Source organism: Loxodonta africana, chromosome 7 (assembly GCF_030014295.1).
Source record: "Loxodonta africana isolate mLoxAfr1 chromosome 7, mLoxAfr1.hap2, whole genome shotgun sequence".
Classification (NCBI taxonomy): Eukaryota; Metazoa; Chordata; class Mammalia; order Proboscidea; family Elephantidae; genus Loxodonta; species Loxodonta africana.
The window spans coordinates 36,118,468-36,136,459 of NC_087348.1; the positions used below are offsets into that span (position 1 = coordinate 36,118,468).

At 45.5% G+C, this 17,992-nt stretch overlaps 1 protein-coding gene across 1 annotated transcript in view; it reads left to right on the top strand.

Annotated features, from left to right (window-relative positions):
- Positions 1-8,959: 8,959 nt before the first annotated feature.
- LRP4 (LDL receptor related protein 4) overlaps positions 8,960-17,992 on the top strand; it is a 52,429-nt gene continuing 43,396 nt past the window's right edge. Inside the window, exons 1-3 of the mRNA XM_064289437.1 lie at positions 8,960-9,109; positions 9,564-9,698; positions 13,622-13,675. Coding sequence (XP_064145507.1) covers positions 8,960-9,109; positions 9,564-9,698; positions 13,622-13,675 — 339 coding nt within the window. The remainder of the gene's footprint in view (positions 9,110-9,563; positions 9,699-13,621; positions 13,676-17,992) is intronic.

The following is a 17,992-nucleotide window of genomic DNA, read 5'->3' on the forward strand; positions in this document are numbered from 1 at the left end:
GACTCATTACAGTGTTTATTATATGCTTTATTTATTTATTTTTTTACCTGGACATCTCTTCTCTGGGACTGTGAATTGTTCAACACCAGGGAATATGTTTTATTTGCCATTATAAACTTCCCCTTCCCTAGCAAGACGCTTAATATTTGTTGAAAGCTGGGATAAATGATCTGGACTTGACACTGTTAAATGTAAGACAAATAAAGCAAATACTATTTACCTGGTAAAACAGTAAACCTCAGGAACTTATTACTCCAAGAAGTCATAAAGGATAAATATCCACACGGCTTCAAAACGGGTTAGGACAACTTTCTTTTCCAAGATATACCAAATAGCAGCAGCATCAAAGGCACAAACCTAGAGTAAATAGGATTTGGGCTCTGCCCTGACATAGCAATTCTTCTGATCTTGTGGAAATATTTTCTTAAGAGTATTTAAATTAATATATTAAGTTCTTCTTAGTAGAGTAAAAATTTAGATAGCAGTTAAGGAAAACCAAAGGTTAGCCCAGCACCTAGTCCATCACTCTCCCTGGAACAGTACCACTCTGATTGTCTAGAGTCGGGTATATAAAGAATAGACTAATGAATTTAAAAAATAGGAATCAGGAAACTTAGGGGGCTTGAGTTTATGTTAATTAAAAAAATGTTAATGGAGAGGAACAATTAAAAAAAGGAGGGTGAGAATGGTTGCACAACTTGAAAAATGTAATCAATGTCACTGAGTTGTACAGGTAGAAATTATGTAGAAATTGTTGAAATAGTGTATGTTCTATGTATATTCTCAACAACAAAATAAAGTAAATCACAAATTATTTTTAAAAAAGGAATTATACAATCCCTCCCTTGTACTTTGTAGGAACTCAGTCAACATTCACTGAATAAATAGGTCTAAAACATATAAAGGGCATTTATTTCAGAAACAATTTGTAGCCATAGTTGGTTATTAAGAGTTTCTGTCTTTACTTTCTGCAATAACCTTATGTTCTTCTAGCCACAGAAGACTATTGGTCATTCTCCAAACATGCCAGGCACTTTCAAAGAATTATACCTTTGTTCGTGACCTTTCTTGTATCTGGGATGCGGCTTCCACCCCCACGCTACCTTCTCTTTTCTTCAACTGGTGAAATTTTCCTCACCCTTAAGGCCCAGCTACCCCAATCAAACTTAAGAGTTCTCTCCTCTCTTTTTCTATAGCCCTTATACATACTTCCCTCACACTGTATCATAAGCATTGTTTTTCAAGCCTTCTCCCCCACTAGATTCTGAGCTTCTTAAATTTAGGTCCCCTGAACAACTAGGTCAATTGACATAACAAAGTTTATTGAGAACATGTTCTTCATCCCACTTTGTTGAGTGGCATCTGGGGTCTTAAAAGCTTGTGAGCAGCCATCTAAGATGCATCGATTGGTCCCAACCCATTTGGAGCAAAGGAGAATGAACAGACACAAGGAAAATATTAGCCCTAGAGACAAAAGGGCCACATAAACCAGAGACTCCATCAGCCTGACAGCAGAAGAACTAGGTGGTGCCTGGCTACCATCAATGACAACCCTGACAGGGAACACAACAGAGAGTCTGGACACAGCAGGAGAAAGTATGGAGCAGAACTCAAATTCACATAAAAAGACCAGACTTAATGGTTTGGCTGAGATTGGAGGAATCCCTGAAGCCATGGTCCCTGGACGCTCTGTTAAGCCAGAACTAAAACCATTCCTGAAGCCCACTCTTCAGACAAAGATTAGACTGGACTGTAAAACATAAAATAATACTCATGAAGAGTGTGCTTTTTAGTTCAAGCTGATACACGAGACCAAATGGGTGGCTCCTGTCCAGAGGCAGGATGAGAGGGCAGGAAGGGACAGAACCTGATTGAATGGACACAAGTAACCCAGGGAGGAAAGGGGGAGTGTGCTGTCACATTATAGGGATTGCAACTAATGTCATATAACAATATGTGTAGAAATATTTGTATGAGAAATTAACTTGAGCTGTAAACTTTCGCCTAAAACATAATCAAAAAAAAAAAAATTAGGTCACCTGTCTTACTCATCTTTATATTTCCCCAGCCGTAGCAGAATGTCTGTTTTTCAATCATTTAACAAAAACTTATTGAGCACCTACTATGTGTCAGGCACCATTCTAGGTACTGGGGAATAAGGCAAATCAGGTCCCTTCTCCAATGGAGCTTATATCTAGTGGTGGGGAGGCAGGCAATAAACAGGACACAGCAAATAAAATTATTTCAGAGAGTGATAAGCACTATGAAGAAAATAAAATAGAGTGAAGGGAGTGAATGAGGACAAAAATGCCCTGAATTTAGACTTCTAAACCACCAGACTGTGAGAGAATAAATTTCTGTCTATGACAGCCATCTAGTCATGGTATTTGTTATAGCAGTACTAGGTAACTAAGACAGTGTCTTTCAGGAACTAGTCCTTTCTGATAACATGTCCAAAGTATGTGAAACAAAGTCTCGCCATCCTCACTTTTAAGGAACATTCTGGCTGTTGTTCTTCCAAGACAGATTTGTTCCTTCTCCTGGCAGCCCATGGTATTACTCAATATTCTTCACCAACACCATAATGCAAAGGCATCAATTCTTCAGTCTTCCTTATTCATTGTCCAGCTTTTGAATGCATATGAAGCAATTGAAAATACCACGGGTTGAGTCAGGCACACCTTAGTCCTCAAACTCATATCTTTGTTTTTTAACACCTTAAAGAGGTCTTTTGCATCAAATTTGCCAAATGCAATACAACGTTTGATTTCCTGGCTGCTTCCTCCATGGGTGTTGATTGTGGATCCAAGTAAAATGAAATCCTTGACAATATCAATCTTTTCTCCACTTATCATGATGTTGCTTATTGGTCCAGTTGTGCAGATTTTTGTTGTCTTTATGTTGATGCATAATCCATACTGAAGGCTGTAATCTTTGATCTTCATTAGTAAGTGCTTCAAGACCTCTTCAATTTCAGCAAGCAAGGTTGTGTCATCTGCATATCACAGGTTGTTATTAAGTCTTCCACCAATCCTGATGCCACATTCTTCTTCATATGGTCCAGCTTCTCAGATTATTTACTCAGCATACAGATTGAATAAACATGGAGAAAGGATACAATCCTGACACACACCTTTCTTGATTTTAAACCATGCAGTATCCCCTTGCTCTGTTCTAACGATTGCCTCTTGGTCTATGTACGGGTTCCTCATGAACATAATTAAGTGTTCTGGAATTCCCATTCTTTGAAATGTTATCCACAACTTGCTGTGTGTGATCTATACAGTCAAATGTCTGTGCATAGTCAATAAAACACAGGTAAACCATCTTTCTAGTATTCTCTGCTTTCAGCCAAGATCCATCTGACACCAGCAATGATATCCCTTGTTCCACGTTCAACACTTTAAAGAGGTCTTTTGCAGCAGATTTGCCCAGAGTAACACATCATTTGATTTCCTGACGGCTACTCTTTTTTTTTTTTTACTCCCATGGGCTTTGATTATGGCTCCAAGTAAAACGAAATCCTTAACAACTTCAATCTTTTCTCCATTTATCATGATGTTGATGACATCTACCCAGCTTAAATGTTACCTGTTTCTCTGACAAGCCTTCTTTAACTCCCCAAATACAAATCAGGTCTCTCCTCTCATAGAACTCTGCACTTTTCCTTCAAAGCCCCTATTATTTGTAGCTTTAAATTCATCTGTGAGATCGTTTGTCTAATGTTTCTACATACCAACAGGTCCCCAACCATCAGACTGTTAGTTCCAAGGACCCAATAGATCTCATTCACCACTGCCCGCACGGTGCCTGGCACATAATATGCCCTCCGTAAATTATGAATGAATGAATACTGGAAATAGGCCTCCCTAAATTTTTAAGGCAGATAGGTGTGTAGGGTTTGGGTTCCTTTAAGTGTATTTATTCTTGGTTTCCTTTCTGCAGCTTTAAGAACGCCTCCCTTCCGTTCATGTTGCCGGCAACAAGGAAGTAATTCTGGAGAGAAGACAGAGCAGTTCTTCACACTCATGTACTTAATCTTTTAAATCAGGGTTTCTCAAGCTATATTAATGAAAACAGAACAACCCAAAGGAAAACAATGAGAAGATTCATGCATTGTAAAGAATGTAACCAATGGTCACCGAACAACTTGTGTAGAAATTCGTGAATGGAAACCTAAACTGCTGTGTAAACTTTTATCAAAAACACAATAAAATATTGTTTAAAAAAAAATCAGGATTTCTCAAACTCGGCACTATTACATTTGGAGTTGGATAATTATTTATTGTGAGGGACTGTCTTGTTCACTGTCGGACATTCAACAGCATCCTTGGCCTCTACCCTTTAGATGCCAGTGGTGCCCCCTCCCAAAACGGCAACCAGAAATGTCTGCAGATATTGCCTCATGTCTCCTGGTGAAGGAAGAGGAAAGCAAAATCGCCCCTGGCTAAGACCCACTGTTTTAAAGTGTGAAAAACTTCAGGCGTTTTTCTTTTTTTAGAAGAAATACATTTAGGAATTCAGATTGTTGAATGATGCCTGGGTTATAAGAGGATTCTACCAACTCAGTTGGATCAAAATGGTGTCCATTTCTATCTTGTTTCTATAGCACTCCCTGTGTTTCCTTTGAAAAGGCCGTTAGTGATGGTTTAATTCAAGGCCATATTCTGGTCTTGGAAATTCAGTTCCCTGGGCTGTGCTAGGAGGATGAAGGAGAGGGGTAGTGTTTCTGAGGAAATCAATGCCTCCTAGGCCCCTCTGGAATTGACAGTCTCCTACAACTTTTCTAGGGGCATGTCCTAGAGGACAATAAAGGGGAGAAAAGCAGCCCATTCTGGCCTGCTTTTCAGAATCTCTCACTCCAAACAAGAAAGTCTGAGAGGCCTGGTAAAAATAAATATGGCTTAGCACTCCTGGCAGAAGAGCAGTTTCTGACAGTCAAGGCTTAATTCACCCTAGGGGGTGACCCAGGCAGGGACTATGCACAAAGTTCGTTTCTACGCATTGATATTCCCACTGACACACCGTAACCAGGGATGGCTCTGTGTACCAGAGCTGTGCCGAACCGTGAAGGATGAAGGAGGAGGACTTGGGAGGCACACAGAAAACACAGTCTCTTGAGCCTGAGTCAGACAGGGACAGCCAGCCTCCTCCTTCCTCCCCAAACCCAGGAAAACAATACAAATCATGCCTTCTGGAAAGGAACCTGTCCTTTTTATGCAAAGTGGGAACTGTTTATAAATTCTTAATCCCCTGACATTGAAAGTATGGTGACCGGCTGTCCTGGATTTTTTGGGACAAATGTATTCATGACACCACATGTCCCTAGTTTTCATTTGGAAAAAAACATGGTGTCCGGAATCATAAGGTCTTTCTCAACAGGTTGAAGAGCAAGTCTTCATAAGCAGCATACACTGAAACCCCGAGAACAAGTAAGGCTGCGTCAGAAACTCTGGGAAGGGCTAAGAATCAGCCCATACTTTTTACTTTTTTCAAAACCTTGGACTTTAAGCTAAGGTGGCTTAGACCAGAAAGGTTGCCTGTCTTTTCTAGCTTTAAGATCATTTAGACCTGACCTGACTCGACTGCCGCCTTCAGTCAGCAAGAAAAACTACACACACAGAAAATGCCTCCGTATTAGTTACCATGGTGATGCTAGTTCAACCACATTGCATCTGGGTAAAAATTCCAGGCAAAACAGTGTAGAGGAACACTCGCCGAGAAGGAGTTAACGCTTCACTTTTTTTCTGTTGCTGTTGTCATTGTTGCAAAGTATGGTTGATGTTAGCTTTGATCAAAGATAGTAATTTGAAGCGAAAGCCTTCGAAAAATTGAAAACAAGCAAGGATGAAACGTCAACCTCTCCATTTGAAGAAATCTCCTAATATCCACTTTGCACTATACCAAATTACTTTGCCCTCAACTAACAGGGGGCATTTGGATATTCTTTACTCTATTTTTTTTTTATTTACTAGTGAGAGGGAAGTGGTTTAAGGAAATCCGCAGATGATCCAAAGCCAGGAAACACTGGCTTACCAGCTTGCAGAGAAAACTGATGCTTAGGGCCTAAGGAGGTTGAGGACTTGCGCAAAAGTAACAAAACAAGATTCAACTTAGAAAAATGGTAAGGGTAACAAAATTAACCCATATTATTAATATGTATTAGGGAGAGAAATCAGCCACAAAGCTAAAAGAGAAACCCAAAAGTTAAAACATTGCTGAAGAGCCCTACAGAGTGAAGGGAGGTGGGGGAGGCTGAGGTCTTTGGGGGAGTGCATAGGACTCATTTCCTTACGCTCTTCCTTCCTGGCCAGGATCAGAAAGTCAAAGAAGGTGAAGAGGCTAACAACGCTGATTTACAAAGACAGAGAGGAGAAACTATGTCTGGGCCAATTCTGGATGTCTGAGCTGGGCGACTGGACACAGACAACCACCTCAGGAAATGAGTAAATGAAAAGGGAGGTCGTGGAATTATTTAGCTCTAGAACAACGCTGCCTAGACGAAAAAAAAAAAAAGGAGAGGGGAAAAAAAAATCAGAAAGGAATTTTGGTAGTGAGAACTCCAGTTAAGATACAGCACTCCAGGCCCCCTTACGTCCCTTGTTTGATGTCAATAAAGACCGAACGGATTATGTATTAGCAAGCATTGTATATTCTGAGACATCAATAAAGTCTGGACTTGGGGCCGGTAGGGGCGCCGAGGTCACGTCCAGGCGACTTGGGTCAGCCTGGGTGCTCCTCCTCAGGGTAGAATTAGAGTGAGCGGGATCGAGAGTTGCTGCTAGAATAATTTTTTTTTTTTTAAGTTAGGGACATTCGAGCAGTAGTAATGGGGACAGAGAGGGGGCTCTCTCGAGGGCTAGGAATGTGGCGGCGGCCTGAGGAGAAACGGGGCCCGCGCAGGATGGGCCGGCGAGTGGGGTCGGGGGACAGGGAGGCGGGGGCCGAGGGCGGAAAGGGGCCGGGCCGGCGCTGGGGGCGGGACCAGGCGTGGTGGCCGTGGCGGGGGCTGCGGCGCTGGGGGCGGGGCGGCCGGGCCCGGGACACCCCCTCCGGGTCCCCTGGCGGGGCAGCTTCGGCTCTGGCAGCACTGGAAGCAGCAGCGGCCGGAGCGGACTTGCAAGGCGCGCTCGTAGCTGTGGAGCCAGGACGCTTCCCCCTGGGGACCCTCGGCCGACTCTCTCCGCCGCGCCGCGCTGTCCCGCGGGAAGCAGCGGGACCCCCGGCTGGCAGGGAGCGCCGGCGGCGGCTGCGGCACCATGAGGCGGCCGTGGGGCGCGCTGCTGCTTGGCGCCCTGCTCTGCGCACACGGTAAGCGGCGCCGCAGCGCCCGCGCCAGCCGGCCCAAGGGGAAAGTTTGTCCGTGGGTCCGGCCGCTGCAGGACTTAACTTCCCCGGGGCGTGACGGCGCAGGCTGGGGCCTGAGACCCCTCCCCCCACCTTTAGCCCCGAGATTGCCCGGGAGGGGAAAAGGACCTCCCCCAGCTCCTCAAGTACGGTGAGGGTCAGTGGCGGAGGCGCTGGCCGGGTCTCGGGTCTGGGCCGGACTCGGCGCTCCCGGGCTTGCTTCCCTCCCTTGCAGTGGCCCGGGCTGGGGGTAAGATCCGAGGCACTCGTTCGCCTTCCCTCGCTGCTCTTTGAGGAGCCGCGGGCTGCTTTCCTTTCGGGTTATGCTAGGGTCTCTGTGTCCTTGGTGCAAGAGAATGTATGCTAAGAAAGGGAGGCGAGGAGAACGGTCGCTAAACCCATACCTTGCAGGGTTAGGGGGTCTTGGGGAGAGGACCCCAGTGGAATCTGAGTACTTGAGCTCTAAGCATTCCTCTGCTCCGGGAATAATTCCTCGGACTCTGGACCTTCCTCCCTCTGAGGGTCTTTGGACACCACTTGCTCACAGCATCTCCCCTTAGTAGTGTTTGGGTTCCCTCTCCTGGCTGCGGCCAATCAGCTTCCTGCCTTGGATCCTCCCCGGGGAGGAGGGGGGACGAGGTAGGAAAAGGGTTGAAGAGGGACCCTGGGAAGAAACCGCTGGAAGGCTCCCGCAGATGCGTTCTGGGGGCAGGGGGTGGGGGCGCCGAACTTCAGAAGGCAGCCGCCCGGCCCTCGCGCTGGAGCCTTGGCCCTCAGGGGAGCTGGACCGCTGGCAGAGGGCTGCTGCTTCATCTGCTCTTTATTAATCACTTGTTTGGTGCCCGTTTGCAACTGGTGTGTGTGATTAGGGCTCCAGTGGAATGTTTCTGCGCAGCCGGGTAGGACCGTGGGTGCACCCCGTGATTTAGCAGCTGCCTCTGGTTTGTGCCCACAGATCAAAGAACTTTGATCTTTGAACCCCAGCCCCATTCACCCACCGCTATTCAGTGTGTGGGGAGAGCGCATTCGGCCCGCTCTCTTCCCAGCCCAGATGAGAGGGGGTGGGGTTCGGAGCGGAGGGGTCCGTAGACCCTGGCCTTACACCGATTCTTTCTTTAATGTGGGGGAGCTCTTGTGGAAATAGTGTAGATTTCGGGACTTGCCTGGCAGGGCGTGGAGATGCTGGGCACTTGTTTTAATGATTAGTTTACTTCTCAAACCTAAAGCGGGATTCTTGTGTCTGTTCTTTAAACTACCCATGGATTTTAAATGGCTTTTTCCAATGCCCTCTCTAGCGCCAACTGAACTCTTTCTCTCTGAGGAGTCGCAGCCTGGCCGCCCCACGTTCCTCTCTGCGCTGTGCTCTCCCCCATCGGGCCCTCTCCTACAAGGTTATTTGTAGCTTCTTTGGCGTGTCGGGACAGCAGCCCTACTGGGGTAGGAATGTAACTGCTCTTCCCACTACATGGGCCCCTTAAAGGGACAGCTGTGCTTTTTGGGGGTTCCCTCTTTGGGCTGTAGAGGGTGAGGATAGAGCTTTCCTGTTGGCCACCTTGAGGAAGTTTTGCAAAAGATCAAGGGAAATGGCAGGGCACTGAAATAGAGGGCTAAAATGGATACTGACAAAGCCAGAGAGGAGATTGTCACCTTCTGCCCTGGGGAAGGGGGAGCTGGAGGGTTCCGGGCTGAGATTGGCCAAGAGGATTTTTACTGCTCCAGCGCTGTCAAAACTGCATACCCTTCATCCGCATTGACACCGAGGGTGAGAAGGTGGGGGGAGGTAGAGATTTGCACGTATTTAATGGTTCACCAAAAAAAGAATGAAAAGGTTCTCCGTAACTCATTTGGGTTCCTTTTCAGGGAAAAAAGTTTAAGAAAAACTTCTAAACATGGGGGTGCTTTCTGTGTGCATGTGTAAGTATAGTCAGTGGCATGAAGATGTTAACTTTAGTCTGGTCTGAGATCTTGCCATCCTTGGAGGCTGGGAGGGACAGCTTCATGGTTCACTACTGAGACTGAGCAGTTGTAGAATGGGGAATGAGTATGACAGAAAATACCACCATGAAGATCCCTGACACTATGTTCCAAGGGTTCAGGGAGAAGATGGTTGTGATAAAGGTAGTAGTAAATAAATTAGGCAGACCGACCTGAGCCGGAAGTGAATATTCAGGGCAGTAAAGTTTAAGGTGTTTATTTAGATACTGCGCATTCACTAGGCTTTTTCTAGAGCCTCTGGGTTTGATCTGAGCTTATGTAATACTCCAGCCTTAATGATTTTGGACAGAACCTTGATTGCTCGTAATAGCCACTTGAAGAGTGGAAACCATATTTGTCCAGGAGGTCTCTTCCAGGTAAGTGAAACATTGAAAATTCTCCCAGGAGTGCTTAGATAGATAGAAGACTGTTTCTGATGATGAGTGCAGAAGAGTGGAGCTGACACTGGTCTCCTTTCTATCTGGCTGTTGTCATAGTTGTCATGATGCTTGAGTGACCTTGTCCTTGATCTTTTTGGGCTTGTGAAAGATGCTTGGCTTGTCACTGATTTTGGATTTCCTCTTCTGTCCCCTGTTGAATATCAGATAACATCTTTGGGACTGGCACATGGTATTAAGAATGACAGGTGCAAGGGAACCAAGTCTGGCCATGTCTGATTACAGAGCACATTGGACGTGTCCATCTTCTGGGTCAGTCAAGAACACAGGAGGTCACAGAGGACAGGGTGCTTTATTGGTCTTTGCTAGCCCTTTTACTGATGGAATGCTAACCTTGATTCCTAAGAAGGAGGGATTTGGGAAAGATTGGCTCTGTTGCTGCTCGTTTGTGGAGAAGATCCATTGTAGGGACTTCCTGAATAGGAACAGAATTTCAGGGACTAATTTGATAAACTCTTCCCTGGAAAGTTCCCATGGCCTTGTCTTTTGTATGACCAGGCACATCTCAATTATGAGACAATTCCATGCCCTTTCGTCTAGGTCTGTTAGCCTGTTCCAGCCATGATCTCTCTGCATTCCTTGACATGGCTTAACCACAAGTTTTGTCACAGTTGTCTGGGCATGGGGCATCTGGGCCCCAGACTGTCTGGACTGCCATCTCATTTTCAGCAACAGAAGCCCTTCTCCCCTTCTCAGCCTGGTGGGATTCAGTGTCCTAGAGAAGACTCTATGCTGACTGGTTGGCTGGCAGAGGCCAAGTCCAGCCCTATAAATAGCTCTGATGAATGTCTGTGCTTGCCACTCTCTCTGTAGCTTAGAGCTGCCAGGGTCAGATTGTTTCTTCCTTGTACACTCAGAAACATTCCCTAAGCTGGACTCTGCACCCATTCACTTGTTCATTCATTCAGCAAACGCACATTTATCAAGCACTAATCTAATCACTTTGTACAAAGCTCAGTGATTAAGAAGCACAGGCAGACCAGGGTTTAAATCTTGATTTTGGCATTGACACTTCCTGGTGACCCTGTACAAAACACTTGCCCTCAACAAGGGATTCAGGTGTAACTTATCACACAAGAATATTGTGAAGATTAAATGAGATAGTAAATTAAGTGAGATAATCAACCAGTTGCCGTTGAGTCAGTTGTGATTCCTGGCGACCCTATGTGTTGCAGGGTAGAACTTCGATCCGTAGTGTTTTCAAGGTATGATCTTTTGGAAGCAGAACATCAGAGTTTTCTTCGGAGGTGCATCTGGGTGGGTTTGAACTGCCAACCTTTTGGTTAGTAGTCAAGTGCTTAACCATTTGCGCCATCCAAGGATTCCAAATTGGGATAATAAACAAACAAAAACCAACAAACCTGTTGCTGTCCTATTCGTTCTGACTCATGGTGACTCCATGCAGAGTAGAACTGCTCTCTAGAATTTTCTTGGCTGTAATCTTTAAGGATACAGATCACCAAGTCTTTCTTCTGTGGCAACACTGGGTGGGTTTGAACCAGGGTTTTACACTGGTTCTTCCTGGTTCAGTTCTGCCAAGGAAGTGAAACTGAAACAGGCCTGAATTTTAAAAATTTGTGTGAACTGAAATGATAACTGGAATGGGAAAAATTACGGGTCAAAGCCCTGCTAGAAACCTAATCTCCCTCTTAGAAAACAAGGGCAGCCTGCATGTTGCATAGCAACTAAATCTCTTGAACGTGGGATTTTGAGCAGAGTCGGAAACAGCTTGTTGCCCTGTTCAAAGGTGGCAGCCGACCGCACGGCTTTGAACGTGTGTTTCTCTCCCCAGTCCTGCCAATAATCCAGTCTCACACACCAGGCTCCTGAAAGGGCTTGCTATGCCTCTTCCGAGTCTCCTATTCTAGGGCTTCAACCTGTAATTTTTCCCATTGCAGTTATCATTCTGAATCACGCAAATTGTAAAAATTCCGGTCTGTTCTGGTTTCACTTCATCTGCCATGACTGAACCAGTTTGAACTGGCTCAAAGCCCTATTCTGAACTGTCAGTCTTTCTGTTAGTAGTTGAGGGCAAACCCTTTGCACCACTCAGGGATCTAAATGAGGTAATAGTATGTTAAAATTATTCAGCCCAGAGCCTGACAATTACTGTTTTACCATAGACCTTGCTTGATACATGTTAGCTGCTTGTTGGCAAGGCTGTGTAAAAGTGGGTAAGAGATACCCCTTGCTTTTGGAATATGAAAGTCCAGTAAACAATTATACTACAGTGTCATGTGCTAAAGTGGAGGCCCAGTCCTTCATTCATTTCAACCGATTCTTTGCTTTTCTCTTTCAAAGATCTTGCCACTTCTCCATCTTGAAAACTAGTGAGACCTAAGCATGGTTTCCCCCTATCCACACCTCCAGAAAAGAGGTCTGTTAAGTTATAACAGGAGTGTAGGGGAGTGTGCTCGGCCTTAGTTCTACAGGGAGAGGTCCGGGAGATGGGGCTTTCCTCTCAGAGCTTCCCTATTAGATGCAGTGTGATCAGCAAGTGGTCAGCGATGTGGCCTGGCAACTGCTCACCCTGAGATTGCTGTGACCCCCCGTGACCCAGGGTGAGAGGTGCTGGCTGAGGGCTCTTGTAGCTGGAACAGTTTGGAATTCCAAGCTCTCCCTCCCCCTGGTCTGAGCAGGGAGTCGGGGCCCAGAGCTCATAAGGTAGTAATTGCCCCCAATTTGGGGGCTGGGCTGTTACAGAGCCTCCTTCCTTCACAACCACAGTCTTCAATCAGGAATCCCGTCAGTGTGCAGGGATAATTGATGTGGATCTGGAGCCCCCGACTCACCCCCAGCCCCCAGCTCCTTCACCCCGAAGTTTGACCCCTGTTGTCTCTTTGTTTCCTCCTTTTAAGTTGGTGCCAGTGATGGGATGTTTTTTGAGGGCTGCAGAAAGTTGACAGTAACTATAAATAGCCTTTAAAAGAAGCTGATTCTCTGGCTTCCTGGAGGTCCTTTGATTCCATTTTCTGTTCTTCTGCATTTTTTGATTTAGCAAGAAGCAAACATCCTAGGTGCCCTTGGGCACCTCTTACACCCATCCAAGCAAACTTCCTGCTTTCACTGCATGCAGGCATTCCATCCTTGCTCACAGATGAGTGGATTGACTGTGTGCTTTCCCTAACGTCTTGCTTCCCCAAGCATAATAGCGCTCTCGAAGCTTCCCTGTTGTTCAGGTTAGAGTAAGGAGGGGAGGGGCACTCCTCGAGACCCAGCTGGGGAAGGCCTGGCTGGGACTTGCGGCTTGCCCTGACTTGGGCTACGGGAACTCCCCCCGCCACCACCTCTGCACTGAGCTGAGGATCAGAGCTGTGCGCAAAGCCGGAAACAAAAGACTGGGAGCAAACCTCCCATCTGGCTGAGAGGCAGCGACACAAAGGTGGTGCTACATAATTTATCACCGGAGGTTTGCTGGGGCCTGGAAGCTCCAGGCTCCAGGCAGCGCCTTTTGCGAGGGAGGGACCCTTCCCCTGTCTGGGTGTAGGGCCAGGTAGGTACAGAGCAGGGTATTGGCAGAGACACCAGATTAACATGAGAAAATAAAGACACTTTGAGGTTGTAAGTGCCCCCAGTGATCACTCCAAGCTCAGCAGCTCTACTTCCTGCCAGACCTATAGGGCGGGGGTGGGGGAAAGTGCTTCAAGTCTTCTTTTCCGATGGCTCCAGCCTTGGAAGTGCAACTGCCGTCACCTTTTGGGCATGGGTGAGGGCAGAGAGAGCTTCCTCTGTTAGCTTGGCTGGAGCTTTATGGAAACCAAAGGGAGATGCCAGGTTATACTATCTATGAGCCTAGCAAATAAGAAAAGCGAACTCCTTTCTCTTCTTTCCACTCCCCCCAGCTCAGGCAGATTAATAAAGCAGTTTCAACTACAGGCTCCCGAGATGCAGTGAAAGTGAGTGCCTCTAAACTGTATCTCCCCAAATGAGAATTTCCGCTCTTCTGGAAATGATCTCCTCTGTGACCATTTTTGTACTCCAGACTGGGACATGTGGTCTAAAAAATACACATATACTTCTGGGGCATGTAACATTCTGGGATGCCCCGTGATAGTGTTTAGTATGTGTTATCACATTTCCTCCTCACGATATCCTTATGAGGTAGGTACTGGTAGGCCCCTGTTTTATAGGTGGGCAACTGAGGCGCAGAGGGTTTATTGTCACAAGGCTAGGTAGTATAACAGAGTCAGGCTTTGAACCCAGAGCCTAAACCATTAATCCCCAACCCATGTTACGTCTCAGAACAGAATATTTTAAATCCATGCTGTCCCAGATTTGGGTCAGGAGTACCTACATTTCATCTTGGGTTGACTGCCTCTCCTTTCTGTGTTCAGACATCTTCTCAGGAATCCCAGTGCATAAAGAATTACTTTCCAGGTGCTTTTTGATGGAGAGAGGCCTAAAAAGGCTCTGAGAAAGGGAGATGAGGATTGTCGCTCCCTGAAGCTACATGTTATTGTGTGAGTCTTGTGTTTTGAGATGTAGTAGGAGGGAAAAGCAATATTTTGAGAAGCCCCTCACAGAGCACAGCCAGATTCAAGCCCTGTTGGAGTTGGGAAATCTGTTGATTGAGCTCTTAGGGAGGCTAAATAGAATTTTGGGGACCTGTATGCAGATTGCCTGGTATCGTGGCTATGTTACCACACTGAGAGAGAGGACATATCCAGATGAAGATGTTGTTGTTGTTGTTAGGTGCCATCAAGTCAGTTCCGACTCATAGCAACCCTATGTACAACAGAATGAAACACTGCCCGATCCTGCGCCATCCTTACAATCATTGTTATGCTTGAGCTCATTGTTGCAGCCGCTGTGTCAATCCACTTGGTTGAGGGTCTTCCTCTTTTCTGCTGACCCTGTACTCTACCAAGCATGATGTCCTTCTCCAGGGACTGATCCCTCCTGACAACATGTCCAAAGTATGTAAGACACAGTCTCGCCATCCTTGCCTCTAAGGAGCACCCTGGCCGCACTTCTTCCAAGACAGATTTGTTTGTTCTTTTGGCAGTCCATGGTGTATATTCAATATTCTTCACCAACACCACAATTCAAAGGCGTCAACTCTTCTTTGGCCTTCCTTATTCATTGTCCAGCTTTCACATGCATATGATGTGATTGAAAATACCATGGCTGGGTCAGGCACACCTTAGGCTTCAGGGTAACATCTTAGCTCTTCAACACTTTGAAGAGGTTCTTTGCAGCAAATTTACCCAATGCAATGCGTCTTTTGATTTCTTGACTGCTGCTTCCATAGCTGTTGATTATGGATCCAAGTAAAAGGAAATCCTTGACAACTTTAATCTTTTCTCCGTTTATAATGATGTTGCTCATTGATCCACTTGTGAGGATTTTTGTTTTCTTTATGTTGAGGTGTAATCCATACTGAAGATGAGAGTGTTTATAATAAGAATAATAGCAGCTTACTATGTACTTCATGGAGCCGTGGTGGCACAGTGGTTAAGAGCTTGGCTTCTAAGCAAAAGGTTGGCAGTTCGAATATACCAGCCACCCCACGGAAACCCTATGGGGCAGTTTTGTTTTGTTTTTTTGATGTGTACTTTATATATATTGTCGCATTTAAATCTTCCAGCAACCCAATGAGACAGGTACTATTATTATCCCTATTTTAAAAAGAGGGGAAAAAAAATCCATTTCTGAATTGCTATGTGCTTTAGTTTCTGAATTCTTTCTTCTGTACTTGCCTACTAGGAATTAAACAAAAAAAAAAACCTGTTGCCGTAGAGTCGATTCTGACTCATAGCGACCCTATGGGACAGAGTAGAACTGCCCCATAGAGTTTCCAAGGAGTGCCTGGTGGGTTCAAACTGCCGACCCTTTGTTAGCAGCTGTAGCACTTAACCACTACACCACCAGGGCTTCCAACTCGGAATTACTTGATGATAAATTAAATGAAGATAAAGGAACCATGTGCCTCAAGCTCCTCCAGAGAAAGACAATAAAGCAGGACTCTTGCCACAGTCCTCTCTTCCACCTCTCTCTGTGCTTATTCATGCTGCCAACGTAACAGGTTATTTCTGTGGGTTTTCATGCCACTGACGTAACCCATGAGGATGGCACTGTTACTTGACATGCAGCGGGGCTTTGTAATGGATTGAATTGTGTCCCCCCAAAATAGGTGTCAGCTTGGTTAGGACATGTGTGGTTGTCCTTCATTTTGTGATTTTCCTATGTGATATAAATCATAATCTCTTTCTGTGGTTAAAGAAGATTAGGGTGGGATGTAACACTCTTTCTCAGGCAACGTCTCTGATCCAATGTAAAGGGAGTTTCCCTGGGGTATGGCCTGCACCACCTTTTATTTTACAAGAGATAAAAGGAAAGCGAAGCAAGCAGAGAGTTGGGAACCTCATACCCCCAAGAAAGCAGCGCTGGGAGCAGAGCGCGTCCTTTGGACCTGAGGTTCCTGCGCTGAGATGCTCCCAGATCAAGGAAAGACTGATGATAAAGACCTTCCTCCAGAGTCGACAGAGACAGAAAGCCTTCCCCTGGATCTGATGCCCTGAATTCAGACTTGTAATCTCCTAGACAGTGAGAGAATAAATTTCTCTTTGTTAAAGCCATCCAATTGTGGTATTTCGTTATAGCAGCACTAGATGACTAAGACAGGTTTTGAACATCTCAAGCCTTGAAATATCAGGTCTTAATCATGGGGCAGCTGGATAAGACAATGCCAGGGTAAGCTGCAATCTATAATAGTAGTAGCAAGAGCTGACACTTACTGAGCACTTGGTATGTGTCAGGCACTATGCTAAGTGCTTTTGATGAATTAACTAATTTAATCCTTATAACATCCATATGAGGTAGGGGCTCTTATTATCCCCATTTCCCTGATGAGGAACTAAGGAATGAAAAGATTAAATAATACACCCAGGGTCAGACAGCCAGGAAATAGAGAAGCCAGGATTTGCACTGAAGGAGTTTTGCTCCCCTACTCTTAACATTCTGTTCCTCTGCCTCATGACGTTGGAGGCTGACCATTAAGAACTTTTTTTCTGTTTTTAAGAGTGTCAAGGAAGGGTGAACTTTTGGGACCAGTAATGATGTGTCTGATAATGTCTCCTTTGAAAGGACCTACTAGGAGAAGACTTCACCAGGTAGATTTTCAAACCAACCAAGTAAGGCTGGCCTCTAGGGATCAGGGGAATAAAAGGGACCATGGGACAGCAGTAGGTAGAGTCACACATGTCAGTATTATAGCCTGATAGTACAGAGAGTGGAAGGAACTCTTGTAGGAGAAAAAGAGTGAATTTAATCTAGGACTTGAAAGCCACCTTAAAAAGAAGGTTCTTGTTCTCTTGAGTACTGGTTAGATAGGAAATAACTACTTTCATTTCTGGTATGCGGGGTTCCTCTTTTTCTTTGACTCCAGCTTTTACAAGCCTCTAGATAAATGTATCATTCATTCATTTATTATCTTATTCATTTAACAAACATGTATTAAACACCTGCTACATAGGCGCCCTGGTGGCACAACTGTTAAATACTAGGCTGCTAACTGAAAGGTTGGTGGTTCAAACCCAGCGGCTTCTTGGGAGAAAGACTTGGTGATCTGATCCTATAGAGACTACAGTCTAAAAAGCCCTATGGAGCAGTTCTGCTCTGTCAAATGGGGTCACTGTGAGTTGAAAATTGGCTCGACAGCAGCGAACAACCACATCAACAATATACTAAGCATTGAAGTTTTTGTTAGTTGCCCTTGAGCCAACTCTGACTCATGATGACCTTATGTTTAACAGAATGAAATCTTGCCTGGTCCTGTGCCATCTTCATGATCTTTTGTTTGTTTGAGTCCATTGTTGCAGCTATTGGGTCACTCCATCTCATTGAGGGTTTCCCTCATTTTCATTGGTTTTTGCACTGTGGATACAAAGCTGTATGTTACACAATTCAAGCTCCCGAGAAGTTTAGGTACTAGCAAGTAAACAGTGATCCCATAGTGGTTTAGTAGTGCCCCAGGAATAGGTACAGAGGGCCTCTGGAGCACAGAGAAGGGGCTTCTCCTTAGCCTGGGGCCAGGTGGGGCCAGGTAGGGCAGCATCAGCAAAGGATTCACCTCCTGGTCTCCTTCTGCCGCCCCCCACTTATTCTTTTTGTATTGATGCTAATGCTTCCTAAGCAGGCTCTGTCCTCTCCAAACAGTGGCTGTTTATAGGCACCTGAGTCTCTCCACATTCTGGGTAGCTCTTAGATGAGGT